The 18,656-nt window shown below is 36.8% G+C and overlaps 1 protein-coding gene across 1 annotated transcript in view; it reads left to right on the forward strand.

The window, feature by feature from the left end:
• Positions 1-18,656, forward strand: part of MELK (maternal embryonic leucine zipper kinase) — a 73,096-nt gene that overhangs the window by 52,961 nt on the left and 1,479 nt on the right. The window contains exons 13-17 of the mRNA XM_027549669.1: positions 2,633-2,755; positions 9,082-9,313; positions 12,213-12,309; positions 13,469-13,637; positions 16,780-16,883. Of these exons, the coding sequence (XP_027405470.1) occupies positions 2,633-2,755; positions 9,082-9,313; positions 12,213-12,309; positions 13,469-13,637; positions 16,780-16,883 (725 nt within the window). The remainder of the gene's footprint in view (positions 1-2,632; positions 2,756-9,081; positions 9,314-12,212; positions 12,310-13,468; positions 13,638-16,779; positions 16,884-18,656) is intronic.

Genomic DNA, 18,656 nt, shown 5'->3' on the forward strand with positions numbered 1-18,656 from the left:
GAAGAAATCTCTGAAGTGAGATAATCTTACTGCTGGGCTGTTTTTCTTTTTAAAGAATTTTTAGTTTTGTATTGGAGTATAGGCTATTTACAGTGTTGTGACAGTTTCAGGTGGACAGCAAAGGGTGAGCTGTTTTTCTAGTCTGTTCTCAGAGTTATACTGGGTTGGTGAATATCCCATGCCCAGGCAGATCTTTTACCTGCTGACTCCATGAATCATCCCATCCCTCATCCTGCTCACAGAGCAAACTCTTTAAAGTCTGATACTCAAGTTGGTACCTTTGGGTTCAGGAGGATGCAAAAACATAAACTTTGGTTCTGATCAAAGTAATTTCAGAGAGATGTTAGATACCTCCATACTTAGAATAAACCTCAGCTTAATTTTATTTATTTTTAATTTTTTGGCTATACTGTGTGGCATGTGGGATCCTAGCTCCCTGACCAGGGATTGAACCCAGGCCCTCAGCAGTGAAAGTACAGAATCCTAACCACACTGGACTGCCTGGGAACTCCCTAAGTTTTTGAGTTTATGATAGCCTAGTTAAAAGCTCTTAGACATTTTCCTGAGCCATTAGATTTTCTTATATCTGGATTGGCCTGGTCTCAATTGATGTGCTTATATGAGTCGAGTATCTAAGTAAAAATGATCTGGGAAGGTATTTAATCTTCCATCTAATGAGCATTTACCCAATAATTTAATTATTTGGGCATTTATATTATTGAGTCAATTTTTATAGCCAATAAAGAGAGTTTTTAATGACAAGAAATGAAGTAGAAATCAAATTTTTTTTTTCTCCCTGATCTTTATGCAACTCACTAAGGCTTGAAGCAAGCTATATAGTCTTTCTGCTATTCTCCTCCTTGATAGAATCACTCTTTTTTTCTCTAGAGTGTTCTTTATAAAAAAGTAAGTAATTCTGAACTATTAATCAATGGATGACACTTTCAGTGAAATGATAATACAATCTGATCTGAGAACCACAAAAAGACCACATATTTTCAACATCATTAGCATTTTCAGGCCCTGTGCTAGCTCTTAGAAAACAGTCTGTATGAAGGAGAATGCTTGCTGTCTAACAGATAAGATAAGGCAAGACACGTATAAATAACACAACATCATAGTAGATGGTGGGTGCCAGGTAAGCACTAGAGATGCGTGGCAGGGGCTTTATGGAGCATGGGAGTGATCACTATGGGTGATTCAAACTGGATCCATTGTTAAGTTTAGGAAAGTGGAAAAGAAGGAGCACAGAATTTAGGGCAAGATGAATGGAATTAGCAAAAACTCAGTCTCCTAAATGTGCTTGATGTATTCATTTGACAATGATTAGATTTGTTTGGTTAAAATAGAGTTCAAGGGGGAAGAGTAAGAGAGGGAGAGAGAATGGGTGATCTGGAAGGGTAGCTGAAAGCTAGATTGTAGAGAACCTTGAAATGCCAGATCAGAGGGTTAGACTTTATGCTATAGGTAATGGGAAACTGGATTTTTGAGCAAGCCATGACAATGACAAATCACCAACTTGACTGATTTTCAGAATTCATCCATTTGTATATAGGATTATTCAATCAGGGATATGTATGTGCTTTTACTCCCTACTGTAGCCCTCATTCATACAATACTGTGCTTCTCCCCACTGAGCCTAGACTTAGTATTTTTCTCAGCCTAGCACTCCATGTAACTAGTTCTAGTTGATGGTAATTGACCACCCTGGAAAACTCTGTCATCCCTGGTTGAGAGGGTGGAAAGACTAGTGGTGGGGATTGTGTTGTCTGCCTGAATAGTTTAGATATGAGAAGATTTGTCCTTGAATTAGAAAATTAGAAAAGAAGGGATTTTTGGGGTGTAAGAAATTCAAGTACAGTTGCCTGACCAGGCTAAATAGATGTTGAAGGAAATAAAAAATCCAGCTATACTGCATAGTCTTAGAATTTAGGTTATATCTAGTGTATTCCTAGTTTATTTAGCTTCCCAGATGGCTCAGTGGTAAAGAATCTGCCTACCACTGCAGAAGATGCAGGTTCGATCCCCACTTTACTATTCTTGCCTGGGGAATGCCATGGACAGAGGAACCGGGCAGGCTACAGTCCATGGGGTTCCAAAGAGTCAGACATGCCTGAGCAACTGAGCACAGACAGTTTATTGAGGAGGAAGAATGAAGGAAAATAAGCGACTCTGTTGGTATTGTTAGCATAGGATCCCAAATATCTTGTCTCCAGGAGATGTTTCATAAGGCGAATTTATTCCTAGTAGAAATTGCTAACTACTCAGTATGTTCTTCCAACCAAGAAACCCCTATTTCAGAGTCCCTTCCATTTTCTGCTTTGTCAGAGAGCTTATTTGTGGATTTGCAAAGGAGTTCTGGTGTTGTAGTCATTATCTGATAATGATAAGCTACTTAGCCGTATAACATAAGAACATTCCAAGGCATCTTGTTTGAGAGTCAGAGATTCTCCTATCTAATAATTTGAATTAAAGACTTTTGACTTCTTGTTTTCAGTTTTGGATGTGAGCTCCTTCTATATACTGTCTCTCATTTGTTTCTGCTTCCAGGGCCTTGCCCTGTGCCTGTAATATACCCTTAAAAACTGAATCATGGTGGCATTGTTTTCTGAGTTCTTCTGTTTTTGAATAGTCGAAGAATCTGAGTCTAGAAGATATGATCACAAGTGATGAAAATTATGTGACTGGATTAATGAACTATGAATGGTGTGAAGACATTTCATCAAGAGGTGTGGCTACTCCACAAACACCACAGGTTGGTTATTTTTATTATTTAAAGTAAAATATGTTATCTCAATTATAAAAAATGTCTAGATTATATAACATGAGATCTAATTTGTGCTTGCAAATTTCATGAATTCCTAAACCATTGAAAATATTAACAGATTGTTGGGATATAAATGAAAGGAAGCCAATTATTTCCAAGTTGAATTCTTTTCATTTTGGAGCACTTTACTGCTCTTTTTTTTCCCTTTCCTCCCCTCCCCTCCTGTTTACAAAATGAGGTATAATTTAAATGTCCCTGTTCCACAGACTTATCAATACTTGTTACTTTTTGTGTTTAATATTTTCTAATCTGATGAATGTGAAGTGATATCTCAGTGTGGTTTTAATTTGTACTTTTTTTGATTAGATTTGTATCTTTTCATATGTTGATCAGCCAGTGTTTTTTCCTGTTTTATGAAATGTCTTTTTGTGTCTTTTGCCTATTTTTCTATTGGATTGTTTCTTTTCTCTTGTGGTATTGAGGAAATTCTAAGTTTAATTCTAACCCTTTGTTGGTTGTGTATTGCAGGTGTACAGGTATATTATCTGAGTTTGTCACTTGTCTTTTTGCTTTGATGGCAGGAGTCATTAATTTTAATGAGGTGTCAGTATTTTTCTTTATGGCTGGTAACTTTTGTATCTTTTAAAAGAAATCATTCTCCAAAAGTTATAAATGCATTCACACATATTGCTTCTCAAGTTTTAAAGCTCTTTCCTTCACATTTAAGTCTTTATTCTATGGAGAATTAATTCTCTTGTATGGTGTGAGGTAGGGAATCAACTCTTCCTCTTATAACCAGTTGTGCCAGCACCATTATAAAGTCCAGTCTGATCTACAGTGGCACTTGTGTCAGATATCAAGTTGTTATATGTGTGTCTGCTTCTGAGAAATGTTTTGTTTCATTGGTTTATTTGCACCAATACCATCTGTCTTACCTCTTCCGTTTTATAATATTTCTTTTATCTGGATGGCCAGTTTCCTCCCATCTTAGGCGTCTATAGGGATATCTTGGCTATTTCTTGTTCCTTTGCGTTTCCATGTACATTTTAGAGTCATTTTGATAAATTTTTGATAAATTGATAACTTTACATACACTTAAAAACTGAAATTACATTGGTTCTAAGATTCAATTTGGGAAAAAATTGAGGTCTGTACTCCGAAACCCCTCATCTGTAGACATAATGTACCTTGCTATATTTATTAGGTTTTAGTTAATTGCTTTTGATAAAATTTTATAAATTTCTCCCAAAAGATCTTATATATCTTTTACTAGATTTATTCCTGAGTACTTTTATTTTTTATTGCTATTGGGAATGTTAGGCGTTTTAAAGTCACATTTTCTACTGTCTAATACTGGTCCATAGATATGAAATTGATTTTTGTATATTGATCTTAAATTCAACAGCTTTCATAAACTCTTAAATTCTTATACTTTATATATTCTTTCACATATTATAAAAAATCAGCTGTGAGTGATAGTTTTGTTACTTCCTTTCCAATTCTCATGCCTTTAGTGTCATTTTATTACTGTACTTAGTAGTCCTGACAATATAGCAGACATTCTGTGTTCTTCCCAACTGTAGAATGATGCTTCTAATATTTTACTGTTAAGTATGGTGCTTGTTTTTTCTTTTTCATTCCCCTTCACCCTCCCTTTCTCTGTTCTTCTTTCCCTTTTCTTGTTATCCCCCTTTTCCCTCTCTCTTCTCTGTGCCTCCCACCCCATATTTTTCAGACTAAGAAACTTTTCTCATCTATCCTGGTTTGCTTAAAAATTATGAATCTCAGTTGCAGAAAAAAAGATTAGATAGAATTCATCTGTTGAGATAATCATCTGGCTTTGTTCTTTCCATTTGTTAATATAGTATATGTTATATTAATAGATTTTATTTTAAAACAATTTTGCATCCTTTAGATAAGCCCAGTTTGTCATGATGTATTGCTGTCTTTTTTACATGTTGCTGGGTTTAGTTTACTAATAATTTTCGTTTAGAATTTTTGCTTCTATGTTCTTAAGTGAGATTGGCCAATTCTTTCTTAAATGACTTTTTTTTTCTTTTGAAAATTTTAGTTTTGTTATGCATAAGTAATACATGGGTATATTCATCTTGTAAAAAAATTCAAACATTATGGAACTATGTTGAATAAAGATTGAAAGGCTTTCTTCTCCTGTTCTTGCATCCCATCCCATCTTATATTAATCATATCTGATTGATATTAAGATTATAATTTGTCTTTTAAAATGATTTGAACGTAGCCTTTTTTATTCCCTGAAATGGTATTTAAGAGCTATTAATTATATTTTCCTTGAGTGTACGATGGAGCTTATGTAACTGTCTGGGCCTGGAATTTTTCTGTGAGAAGCTAGTCAACTACTGATTCAATTTCTTTTGTGTTTATAGGACTACACAGTATTTCAATTTCTTCCTGTCAGCTTGGTGAATGTTGTTTTTCTCGTGTCCCTTTCATTTAAGTTTTAAAATGTTTTGGCATAAAATCAATGGATACTATGGTCCCATGGACTTTTCACTCATTTTCCTCCAGTAGTTAATTTTGCATAACTGTAGTACAATTTTTTTTGGCTCCATACATTTTCAACTTCATAAATTACATTTTTAGAATGTAATGCTATTGATATTTATTTTGATTGACTCACATTTCCCTTCATTTACTTATCCTTCTTATCTCTCAAATCCTTCATTCTAAAATTATTTTTTTTCTTCCTGATGTGTATCCTTTAAAATTTCCTTTAGTGGAAGTCACAATTTATGGCACTCTTTCTAAATTAGCTAAAATTGTCTTTTTTCACTTTCATTTTTGGAATGTAGTTTCTCTGTATATTGATTTCTAGTTTATCAGTTATTTTACACTCTTCATTTTGAACATATTATTCTACTCTCTTTTTTTTTCCCCCTCTGTTCTCCTAGAGATAGTTTTTTTTTTTTTAATTAATGAAGAATTGTTTAATTGCTAAGTCATGTCCAACCCCATGAACTGTCACCCACCAGGCTCCTCTGTCCATGGGATTTCCCAGGCAAGAATATTGGAGTGGGTTGCTATTTCCTTCTCCTCCACTGTCTTCTTGCTTCTGTGGTTACCATTGAGTAATCGATGTCAGCAAATTTGCCAGCAAATTTGGAAAACTCAGCAGTGGCCACAGAACTGGAAAAGGTCAGTTTCATTCCAATTCCAAAGAAGAGCAATGACAAAGAATACTCAAACTACCGCACAATTGCACTCATCTCACACGCTAGCAAAGTAATGCTCAAGATTCTCCAAGCCAGGCTTGGAGAACCATGAACTTCCAGATGTTCAAGCTGGATTTAGAAAAGGCAGAGGAACCAGAGATCAAATTGCTAACATCCGTTGGATCATTGAAAAAGCAAGAGAGTTCCAGAAAAACACCTACTTCTGCTTTATTGACTGTGCCAAAGCCTTTGACTGTGTGGATCACAACAAACTGGAAAATTCTTCAAGAGATTGGAATACCAGACCACCTGATCTGCCTCTTGAGAAATCTGTATGCAGGTCAAGAAGCAACAGTTAGAACTGGACATGGAACAACAGACTGGTTCAAATAGGGAAAGGAGTATGTCAAGGCTGTATATTGTCACCCTGCTTATTTAACTTATATGCAGAGTACATCATGAGAAATGCTGGACTGGATGAAGCACAAGCTGGAATCAAGATTGCCAGGAGAAATATCAGTAACCTCAGATATGCAGACGACACCACCTTTATGGCAGAAAGTGAAGAACTAAAGAGCCTCTTGATGAAAGTGAAAGAGGAGAGCGAAAACGTTGACTTACAACTCAACATTCAGAAAACTGAGATCATGACATCTGGTCCCATCACTTCATGGCAGATAGATGGGGAAACAATGGAAACAATGACAGACTTTATTTTTGGGGACTCCAAAATCACTGCAGATTGTGACTGCAGCCATGAAATTAAAAGACGCTTGCTCCTTGGAAGAAAAGCTATGACCAACCTAGATAGCATATTAAAAAGCAGAGACATTACTTTGCCAACAAAGGTCCGTCTAGTCAAAGCTATGGTTTTCCAGTAGTCATGGATGGATGTGAGAGTTGGACTATAAAGAAAGCTGAGCACCGAAGAATTGATGCTTTTGAACTGTGGTGTTGGAGAAGTCTCTTGAGAGTCCCTTGGACTGCAAGGAGATCCAACCAGTCCATCCTAAAGGAAATCAGTCCTGAATATTCATTGGAAGGACTGATGCTCAAGCTGAAACTCCAATACTTTGGTCACCTGATGCGAAGAACTGACTCATTGGAAAAGGCCCTGATGCTAGGAGAGATTGAAAGCGGGAGAAGGGGATGACAGAGGATGAGGTGGTTGGATGGCATCACTGACTGGCATGCCATCATATGGCATCACATGAGTTTGTGTAAACTCTGGGAGTTGGTAAGGGACAGGGAGGCCTGGCGTACTGTAATCCGTGGGGTCACAAAGAGTCGGACACGACTGAGCTACTGAACTGAATCCGTGTCAGTTAGGTTGCTTTCTAGTTAGTCTTTTCCCTGTCTTTTTTCAGGATTTTCTCTTTGCTTTTGGCGTTCTGCAGTCTCGTTGTTAGGTATACTGTCTGGGTGAGTAGTGTCTTCTAGAGTTGTACAACCTGGTAAATATAGATATGGATTTCTTTTTGTTTGTGATTCATTGTGTTGCCTGTATTTGAGGATTTGTATCTTTAATTAATTTTAGAAAATACCTTGAGTAATTACTGCTTTTTCATTGTCTCTATCTCTGAAACGTGTAATAGATATATGTTAGACCATAGAAGGAAATGGCAACCCACTCCAGTATTCTTGCCTGGAGAATCCCAGGGATGGAGGAGCCTGGTGGGCTGCCGTCTAAGGGGTCGTACAGAGTTGGACACTACTGAAGCGACTTAGCAGCAGCAGACCATAGAGCTTTGTCTTCCATTTATTTTAAACTCTCATGTATCCCATATCTCTCTCTCTAAGCTATATTCTAGATCGTTTCAGACTTATTTCACATTCACGTTCTTTTTTCATTTCTATCTATCTGCTGTTTGACATGTCCATTGAATTTTTCATGTTTATCATTGCATTATTTCTAGGGATTTTTATTCTTTTTCAAAATTGCTTTACCTTTTTTCTTTTCATGTTTTAAGTTTTTTATTATTTTGAACATATGAACATATTTATGTTCTGTACTTGATAATTTTAATATCTTACATCTTTTTGAGTCTGTTCCTTTTGTTTATTTTTACTCCTGACTTTTGCTCATGGTGTTTGTATCATTTGTGATTTTTTTTTAATAGGCTCATTTTTCTTGGAACTCTTTGGGAATGCTTTGAGGCTTGGATTAAGGGTTGAGGTCTTGGGTTGTGCTGGATTGAAGCTTTTCTTTCAGATAGGAGTTGTGTTTCCTTTTGTCATGTTCCTGGAATACAACCATTTAGGACTAGAACTATTTTAAATCAAATTCTAAGGCTGAAATTTCTGGGATATGAATTTGAGCTCCAAACCTGTGTGAAGACTGTCCTGTGGGTACTTAATAATTGTTAAAGGAAACTCTCTTTTCTTCTTCAGAGCCATAACCAGGACAGACAGGTTTTTTTGCCAACTCCTTTACAGGGCAGGTTTAAATTTATTCACCCTTTCATTTTCGTTTTGGCCCCTCCTGGCTTTACCTGGAAGCTTTGGCTCTAACTTAGCACCTTGCATAGGTCTCATCTCCTGCTGTAGATTATGCAAGAGAGTGGGTAGATGCCCTTAGGGCAGCAGACAGTTTCAGCCTTGATTACATTTCTGCATTCATGCTCCTGTTTTTCGTTTGACCTCTGAGGATTTTCCTATCTTTTTTGCAAGCTCAACCATAAATTTAAAAGGATTAAGACATATTTTCTATGCAACATTTCTGTTAGAACATTTTAACATAGTTTTTTTGTGCTGGTCATTGACTAAACTTTATTTCTTGGTACATATTAGAAGCAAACTGGCAGTCTAGATATGGGAAGCAATTCTTAGGGATTTATTTGTGGCCAACCTCAATTGCCTAGAATCTGGGTGTGTTTGATTAAATACAGCTTGAAACATGTTGAAAATGACCTGTCAATAGAACAGCCTAAAGTGATCTACATGTACTAACTAAAGAGAACTGAATATACATTTTCAAATTTCCTGGTATCACCCATAATATCCTCTTGATAGTGTTTCATTTTAATAAAAATGGTGCAAGGTAATTTGCAAATGATTAAGGCATGTTGTAAAGAAATTGACTTTTCTTCTTCAGTGTGCTTTATCCAGTAACTTTTTTTTTTCCAGTTTGCCAAGCATTGGACAGAATCAAATGACCTGGAATCTACATCATTAACTCCAGTATTATGCAGGGCATCTGCCAATAAATTAAAGAACAAAGAAAATGTATATACTCCTAAGTCTGCTGTAAAGAATGAAGAGTGCTTTGTATTTCCTGAGCCAAAGACTCCAGTTAATAAGAACCAGTATAAAAGAGAAATACTCACTACACCAAATCATTACAGTACACCCTCAAAAGGTATTTGCTGTTTAGATTAAACAGTAGCAAAATATCTCGAAATTCCTTCTTCTTACCGTGCTAAATAAACATATAGCAGATCAGAAATGGGTAGCATTGCCCTCAGGAATTATAGGAGAAGCCAGGCTGTTTTTTAAGCATATGTTATTTGCATTAGTTGGAATGAAAGCATATTAATCAACTTCAGATTTTTCTCAAATGTTATTACGTTTTTCTCTTTCCCACATTTATAGAGTTGAATCATAGCATCATAGAATATCAAAGGTGAAAGGCAAGTTATAGCTGATTTAATCCCCTTACCGTTTTCACAACGGAGGAACCTGAGACTCGGAGTGAAGGGATCTGCCCAAGGTTGTACATGTAGCCTGAGACCTTGCTTGCCCCTCTGCCCCCACATAGAATGACTCCGTTCAAGTCTTTGCTGAGCCCTTCTTACTGGTCTGGAGCTCCAGTTCTGGTGTCTGATCCTGTTCTGCCTGTTCTACTACTGATGCCCTTCCGGATACCTAGAGCTGTGTCTATATTACAGCTCTCTCATTTACCTTGATTTCCTCTTCATTGGGTGATGTCTCAGTGTTTTCATAGCTGATCTTATCTGGGCACATTCTATTTTGTCACTCTGTTTAAAACATAGTGCCTAGAACTGAATCCAGTTTTCCAGTACTAGGTCTCACCAGGATGAGACAGTGTCATGAGCGTAGGCTGTCTTACTTTACTGTGACATGGCATAGTACCTAGCTGGAGCCATACTTGGTATCTTGTGCCTACTAGGTGCCTGCATGCATGCCATGTTGCTTCGGTCTGCCTGACTCTTTGCAACCCCATGGTCCGTGGCCCTCCAGGCTCCTCTGTCTATGGGATTCTCCAGGCAAGAATACTGGAGTTGGTTGCCATGCCCTCCTCCAGGGGATCTTCCCGACCCAGGGATCAAACCTGTGTCTTCGATGTCTCCGCATTGGCAGGCGGGTTCTTTACCATTAGTGCCACCTGGGAAGCCTAGTGCCTGGTATATAATGGGAGCCATTTCTGTTGAATGAAGAAATGCATAAATTAGAGAGAGCCTGAAGGGATTTTATTTACTGTGATCTAGTCTTTGTCACTTTAAAGAAATGACACCTAAACTTTATTAGTTTTCTTTCCAGCAATGGTGACCTACTCGTGTGTTATGTTAAAATCTTAATGAACCTACACTGTGAAGCATTGCCTTGTGAATGGCTGCCCACATCCTGCCATTGTGTTTCCAGTTTGCTAACTGACTAACTGATAGCCAGTTCTAGAGTCTACTTCTTATACATAAAGATATTATGAAACACTTGGTGAGAATATTTGCTGGAAGTTCTGTTGATAGCATTATCCAGTTGAATCAACACTGTCCCTAAAATCATGAGGCTAGTTTGGTGTGATGTGTGAAAGCCTGTGGTTATTTATGAGTGTTAATGAGATAATATTTGCATATAGTAGGATCTCAGTAATTGCTGCTGTTGTATCGTATCTCTTTCTCTTCTCTTATTTCTCTTAATATACCTGCAAGGTCCTTTGTGAGTTGTGAGTTGGGCAGGGAACTAGAATGGACCTTTAACTCAACCCATTCAGGGCTTTTTTTTTTTTTTTTTTTAATTATTTTTAAAAATAGTCCCTTCTATTATTGACTTTCAATAAAAAATTTATGTAATTCTGAAAGTTTTGAAAATATCGGTAGTTTGGAGTTTATAATCTTAAAGTGTCATTAATTTACATATCTTGTCCCTGTGAGAGATTACATTGGTCAGAAGCTCATTTTGGCCATTTTTCTTTAAACATAAGGGCTGCCAAGAGAAGCAGTGGCTGAAGCCCCAGTTGATAGCCTCCATTAGCACTTTGCATTTTACTTTTGCTCTGAATCATATTTTTAATATTTATTTTTTATTATTTTGCTGCTCTGGGTCCTCATTGCAGCATGTGGGATCTAATTCCCTGACCAGGGATCAAACTGGAGCCACCTGCTTTGGAAGCATGGAGTCTTAGTGACTGGATCAAAAGGGCAGTCCCTCTGAGTCATTTTTTGACCTAAGAATTAGTTTTATTTTTCTGAATCCTGTCTAATCCATTTAATGAGAGTTTGTTGAAGGGTAACTATATATGGTAGTAGATACCCTCAGTACATAAAGATGAAAACTGTTTTCATAGGTATTGTTGATTAATCTTATTTTATTGTTCCTGGGGGACCAGTGAGAGTAATGCTATATAGTCATAAATAAAACAAAACCTCTGATCTATTTTTAAAACCTTGATATCTTATATTTCTAAGCAATATACAACTTTTAGATCATGAACAAAAAGTTAATTAGCAGTAACCAGATTGTTAACACAGATTTGTCACAAACTATTATCAGTTACAAATACACTGCTAGAATAAAACCCCAAATTCTGGAATATGGACTATAAAAATAACTAAAGCTCACAACCTCTTTAATAACTTTTGTCAGCTTTCACAGGGAACTGTTCTCTTTGCCTGACAGGAGTTGAAAGGGCTATGAATTAACATCTCTCAGTAATGTATCAATTAAAGGTATAAATACACACTGACTTTTATTTATAGAAAGGAGAATCCTTAATCATGAAGTATTATTTATATGTTCTATTTAGATTTGTCATGTGGTATTTATAACAAAATCTTAAGCATGGCCTCAGTTTTACAGTGAAGAAAAAGCAGAGTCACACTTGTAAAGCAAAATGATTTTGTTTTTATTATAAGTCACATGGAAACATTTCTTTAAAGAATTAGAGCGTTAACATCACTGGGCAAGTGATTACAATATTTCTGAGCCAGTGAATGAGGTGATACATGCATTATTGATAAAAATTTTGAAACTATAGCATGTAAGCTACATATGGTTTGTATTTGTTGTTTTTCTAATAGCTGGAAACCAGTTCCTGAAAGAAACCCCAATTAAAATGCCGGTAAATTCAACAGGAACAGAGAAGTTACTAACAGGAGTCATTAGCCCTGAGAGGCGGTAAGTGTTCAGTTTTTAAGACTCGTTTGTTCTTCAGTATATGTAACCAGATTTCCTTTTTTCATATATGATAAACCCAATTAAGTTAAACCAGCGTGTGAATTCTGTCAGGGACTGTAGGAATGTCTGTATAAACATAGTCTGTGGTCATTACTGAAGATGTTGACACTTCCTCAGGGGGCAGTTGTGGGACTCCTCAGCAGGAGCATTGACACCTTAACTTAAAATACAGCAGGGGCTTCTTTGGTGACTCAGTGGTAAAGCATCCCCCTGCTGGTGCAAGGGACATGGATTTGATCCCTGATCTGGGATGATCCCACAAGCTGCAAAGCAGCTAAGCCTGTGAACCACAACCATTGAACTTGTGCTCCACATCCTGGGAACTGCAAGTACTGAAGCCTGTGTGTCCTAGAGCCTGTGCTCCCCACAAGAGAAGCCACCTCAGTGAGGAGACCATGCACTGCAACTGGAGAGTTGCCCCTGCTCGCCACAACCAGAGAAAAGCCCGTGTCGCAGTGCGGACCCAGCATGGCCGAAAATAAATAAATAAAAAAATACAGCCGGCTGGGAGGCTAGGCCCAGGGTTCCTGTGCTGAGGCCCATCTTTCCCTACACTTCTGCCAATGGAGTACAGATGTCTACTAACAGAAGCAAAGAGTCAGACATGATTGATCATGCACGCATGGCATTATTTCATTTTCTTGATATCATAATGAGATTGTGGTTATGTAGGAAAATATTGATATATTGATGTGTACTGAAGTGTTTTAGAATAAAGGGTTGTGATGTCTTCAGATGGGTTACTTTGATGGCTTATTTTTAATATATTTATTATATATACATAAAGCAAATGCGACAAAATATTAATATAGTATTAATCTAGAAGGATATGTGGGTGGTTGTTATATATTTTGCTCAACTCTTCTACAGATTTGACATTAAAAAAGGTAGGGGAAAAAATAATTTTGGCATTTGGCTCAGTGGACAGGTGATGGCTGCTTTGGGTGGGAGATGGCTTTCATGTTCCCTGAAGAAGAATAAGATGGCCTGGCCTGGGCATACCTGGCACCTATCAGGCAGGACAAAAGCATCTCTGTGAGGAGCCAACAGGTGGAAGTCCAGCTCCTACTCATGAGGTTTTTCTCTTTTTTTCCCTCAGGTGTCGCTCAGTAGAACTCAATCTCAACCAAGTACATGTAGAGGAAACTCCAAAAAGAAAAGGAACCAAAGTGTTTGGGAGCCTTGAGAAGGGGTTGGATAAGGTTATCACAGTGCTTACCAGGAGCAAAAGGAAAGGCTCTGTCAAAGATGGGCCAAGAAGACTAAAGGTAGGTGGACTGAAGTTCTTTAACATGGATTTTAGAAGTTGACTGCTGATTGTACTATTTCTTTTTTTCCAAAGAAAAGTACTGAATGCATGAATTGATCAGTATTTTTAATTTACTTATTCATCTGTTTAGCTAATATGTACATATTTTTTGAGCACCTAAAGTATACATGTTACTATGCAGTAGGCTTAATGCAGAGGTAAATTACATAGTTTATCTTTTGGGGGGACAAATAACTAAAATTTAAATATTCAAGTTCAGGTAGGGGGATTAATCTCAGAGGCAACATGGAGATGAGGAAGCGTGGGGCATGTTTGAGGAACTGTCTTAAGGGTGGGAACTTGTGCTCAGTTGTCCTGTTTCTGGTACACAGAAGAGTCCCTGACACAGGGGTGCATTTGTAGGCCCTCACAAAATATTTGAATGCAGAGCAAGTTAATTTGAACTTTGAGTGTGGTGAATGTGAGGAGAATAGCAACAGGCCCAGAAGGGAGGCTGGGCGCTTCGGGGGAGAAATGTTCTGATATCCCATTTATGGTCTATCTTAAAGTGAGAGAAGATAGGACTTCTCCGTTAGTGTCTGTTGCCTTGTAGAACTTATGTAATTCACTGGAGTTTTATGTTTCATATGACTGTTTATTAGGCATATTTTATCCTTTTATTCTGAGATTTCTCTAGTTGGAGACAGTTGTGAGGTATTTCAAACCCTGACACTGGGATTATGAAAATCATATGTCATTTCTAGGAGAATAGTAAATAAAGAAGATTAAGGAAACTTGTCCAATTATATACATTATTGAGATGCTAAGCAGTTATCAAATACTAATGGATAACATCCTTGAAATGTTCGCCTATGTAAATTGTTTGGAACTCGAATGCATTTTTCAGTAGGAACTGCTGTGATATTGGCTTTCTAGGTATTTCCCAGTGCTTCTAGAATGTAGGAGAGAACTGACAAGATGGGAATGAGAAGCCTGGGTTGTAGCCTCAGCTGCATACAGTGTAGCTTGGCTAAGACATTTTATCTCTGACTTTCTCAATGTCTTTATTTGTAAAAACTGGAGAGAATGTCTCTGGCAGCTTCACAGAGTAGGGATATGTAAACAAGACTGTATGAAATGCTACATTGCATATGAAATGCTTTATTGATATAAGGTGTTCCAGTGTCAAGTATTATTTTCGTCAGTGTTGAGCATTTTAACCCCAGTGTAGCAGAACCACAGTTCTAATTAGCACATCCGAGCATCTGAAACTTTATCTAACTTTGGATCTTTAACCCTTTCTAATGTTTAAAGTTTTTCATAACTGAAGGACTTGCTTTCGGAGATTAGCCTCATGTTTCCACCCGGTTGTTAAGTTAAAAATTATAAACTTACAGAAAATTAAAAGGATGGTACAAAGGGATTTTCCTGGTGCTCCAGTGCTGCCACTGCAGGGAACGTAGGTTTGATCCCTTGGGGATCTAAGATCCCACAAGCTGTGAGATGGGGCAAAACAAAGATGAAAGATGGTACGAAGAACACCTTAGTTTTTTAAGACAGCAAATCGTATGTAGTTAAGCCCTCTTTTAGGAAGCAGTCTTTAAAAATCTTAATTTTAAATAGATAAAATAAGATCACTTTTTTATTTTACAAAAGGAATCACTTGAATTGTGATTTGAGTGTGTAGTTTGTTATTATCTTGAAAAGACCAATTTGTTGAAAAAAGTCCTGAGTTGGAAGCCAAGAGACAGAGGAGCTTGTCACAGCTGTGCCTCTTGTTCCTTTTATAACCTGAAACTGAGGTTCCTAAACTCCAGTCATTTGACAGTCACCTTTATATCGGCATATCAGTGTATAATCTACACTGTTATTTTTCTGATACTTTCTTTATATGATGCATTGTAGTATATGTGCTGCCAAAGTGAGCATTATGTGATGCAGAATTAAAATAGATTTAGAGGTATAATTGACATGCAATAATCTGCATATATTAAAAATGTACAATTCATATACTTTGGCATGCATAATGTACTTGTGAAACCACCACAATCAAGATGACTAACTTTTTAAAAGCTTGTGTTTATTTAAAAGGAAACCATATATTATTAGTTTTTGCTAATTATATTTTCTAAATCAGATTGGAACAAATACATAAAAATATTTATCTGGGACTTCCCTGGTGGTCTAGTGGTTCAGACTCCATACTTCTGCTGCACTGGGTACAGTCTTGAACTCTTGTCAGGGAACTAAGATCCTGCATGCTATGCAGTGTGACCCCCAAAAAAGTATACATGTGCCACTTAGGTTATAAGTCCAATTATAATTTTTTATCACATTTTGGGAAACCCCATCTTAAGAAACTTGTATTTCTTCTTTGGGTCATAGGTTCTTCATTTGAAAAGTAAGGTAGTGGGGTCGTTTCCAACCTCAGCATTTTGTTATTTATAAAAAGAACTGAAATGTTAAAGACACAGAAAGTATAATTTTGTTTGACAATATAGATAGTACTAGGAAGGCAGGGATTCTTGTCTGTCTCTGGGACCTATTAAAACAGTGCCTGGGACCTAGTAAGCCTTCAATAAATAGTTGTTGGATGAATGGATAGATAGTTACCAATTAGGAATGAAATTATTTCTGAGAAGTATGCTGTGAGTGAATGAGAAAAACCTGTTATATTCATTCCTTCATAGAATTGTCATAGAATCAGCTCCTGGGATTCTATAAAATTCCTTAAGTAATCAAGAAAGAATTAAGGAAACACATCCAACTATATACAAGTGAAATTTTCTAGGGCATTTGTTTTCTCACAGTTTTCACTGCAGGAATCTTTATCACAATGGAAGAAGAGGGAAATAGGTAGAGCTCAGAGAGATAGACATTATTTCATATTTATTTACTTATTTAAAAAGCTGGTAGGAGAGGAAGATGCAAGTATAAAAATGATGATATGGAGGTGATTACTAATAAACATGATTTCTGTAGGCTCTCCCAGTACCATCTCAGTCCAGCTTACTAAGAGTTGATTATAAATTCTGTTTGTCTTGAAATATTTCCACTTGAAATGGTACTATATTGAGGAGTTGGGGATCTCTAAATCAGGTAGGATGGTCTTTGTATTGATGTAAGGATTTACTTCTCACCCCTCCTTTTTCTTTTTTAAGCCTCACTATAATGTGACTACAACCAGATTAGTGAATCCAGATCAACTCTTGAATGAAATAATGTCTGTTCTTCCAAAGAAGCACGTTGACTTTGTACAGAAGGGGTAAGAAGCATGTTTTCATCCATTACTTGATGTCTTTTGAACTTTGAGAAAATATAGGTTGAGTCCCTTCTCTTATTAAAAATATGTATTTCTTCCATCTCATTTTTTCCAAAAAAGCTTTTATGATAGTGTCTGTTTATAATTTATTCTTTTTGTTTTATATGGGCTTTAGAAGTTTTTTAAGTGACCATATTGTCACCACTTTCAAAGTTAGACTTTTCAAAATAGAAAAATCTAAATTTCTTCCAGTTTTCTTTTGCTTTTTCTATTTTTCTTTAATGTTCTGCTTAACAATAATATTTCTAAGTTCTAATCTAAATTTATGAGATACCTCAAATCAGGGAGATATATATAGATATATATATACACACATACTCCTCTTTATGATGTCTATGTGATAGGATTGGTTTTCAGTACTTTAGAAAGTATGTCACTTTATCTCTTTCCCACTGTTGAAAGAACTGCCATCAAAACCTCCTGGGTCATGATCTCATGGTTTGGACAGCCAGAACTCTTCTGGTTACTTAAGATGTTCATATTTCTAAGCATTTCCACTTAGTTATGTCTCTCTAAAATTTCATTATTAAAGCACTAATAGAAGAATGGAAGCACTAAACTAGAAGAATGAAAAAACTGACTTAAAACTCAGCATTCAAAATACTAAAATCATGGCATCCAGTCCCCATCACTTCATGGCAAATAGAAGGGGAAAAAAAATGCAAACTGACAGATTTTATTTTCCTGAGCTCCAGAATCACTGTGGACATGACTGCAGCCATGAAATTAAAAGACTCTTTGCTCCTTGGAAGGAAAGCTATGATAAACCTAGACAGCGTATTAAAAAGCAGAGATATCACTTTGCCAACAGAGGTCTGCATAGTCAGAGCTATGGTTTTTCCAGTAGTCATGTACAGATGTGATAGTTGGACCCTAAAGAAGGCTGAGTGCCAAATAATTGATGTATTCGAATTGTGGTGCTAGAGAAGACTCTTGAGAGTCCCTTGGACTGCAAGGAGATCAAACCAGTCAATCCTAAAGGAAATCAACCCTGAATATTCATTGGAAGAACTGATGCTGAAGCTCCAATACTTCGGCTACCTGATGCAAAGAGCTGACCTATTGGAAAAGGCTCCAATGCTGGGAAAGATTGAAGGCAAAAGGAGAAGGGGGCAACAGATGATGAGATAGTTGGATAGCATCACTGACTCAATGGACATGAATTTTAGCAAACTCTGGAAGATAGTGACGGACAGGGAAGCCTGGTGTGCTGTAGTCCATGAGGTCGCAAAGAGTTGGACATGACTTAGTGACTGAACAATGACGAAGAAGAGCCACTAATAAATTAGCAAAAATATTTAAATGGAACAGTCAACAGAGAGAAGATTTTAAGAAAGAATCTTTTGCAACAGTAATTTTACTTTTCATTATCTCTAAGTGTTGGCAAGCACTACTTATGTGAATCCTGGCTTTCTTCTTCAAATGTCATTAGAACACATCTAACCCTGACTTGCTCTTCATGCTTGGGGTTTATTCACAGTTGCAGAACCTCTCACCAAATCTATATGAGAAAGCTTTCAATTATTTTTCCTTTAGCATATAATCTGCCGGATCACTAACTGGCTATTAACTAATAATCTGTTCCTTGAACTTCCTTAATCCACCCAAAGGTCTGCCTTGATCCCTTATTTTTCTTTTTATCTTACCTGTTTTTACTTTCTTTGTGACAAAGCAGAGTAACGAATTTTCAGTGGAATGGTGTCACTAATCTCTGTC

This window comes from Bos indicus x Bos taurus, chromosome 8 (genome assembly GCF_003369695.1).
Source record: "Bos indicus x Bos taurus breed Angus x Brahman F1 hybrid chromosome 8, Bos_hybrid_MaternalHap_v2.0, whole genome shotgun sequence".
Taxonomy (NCBI): Eukaryota; Metazoa; Chordata; class Mammalia; order Artiodactyla; family Bovidae; genus Bos; species Bos indicus x Bos taurus.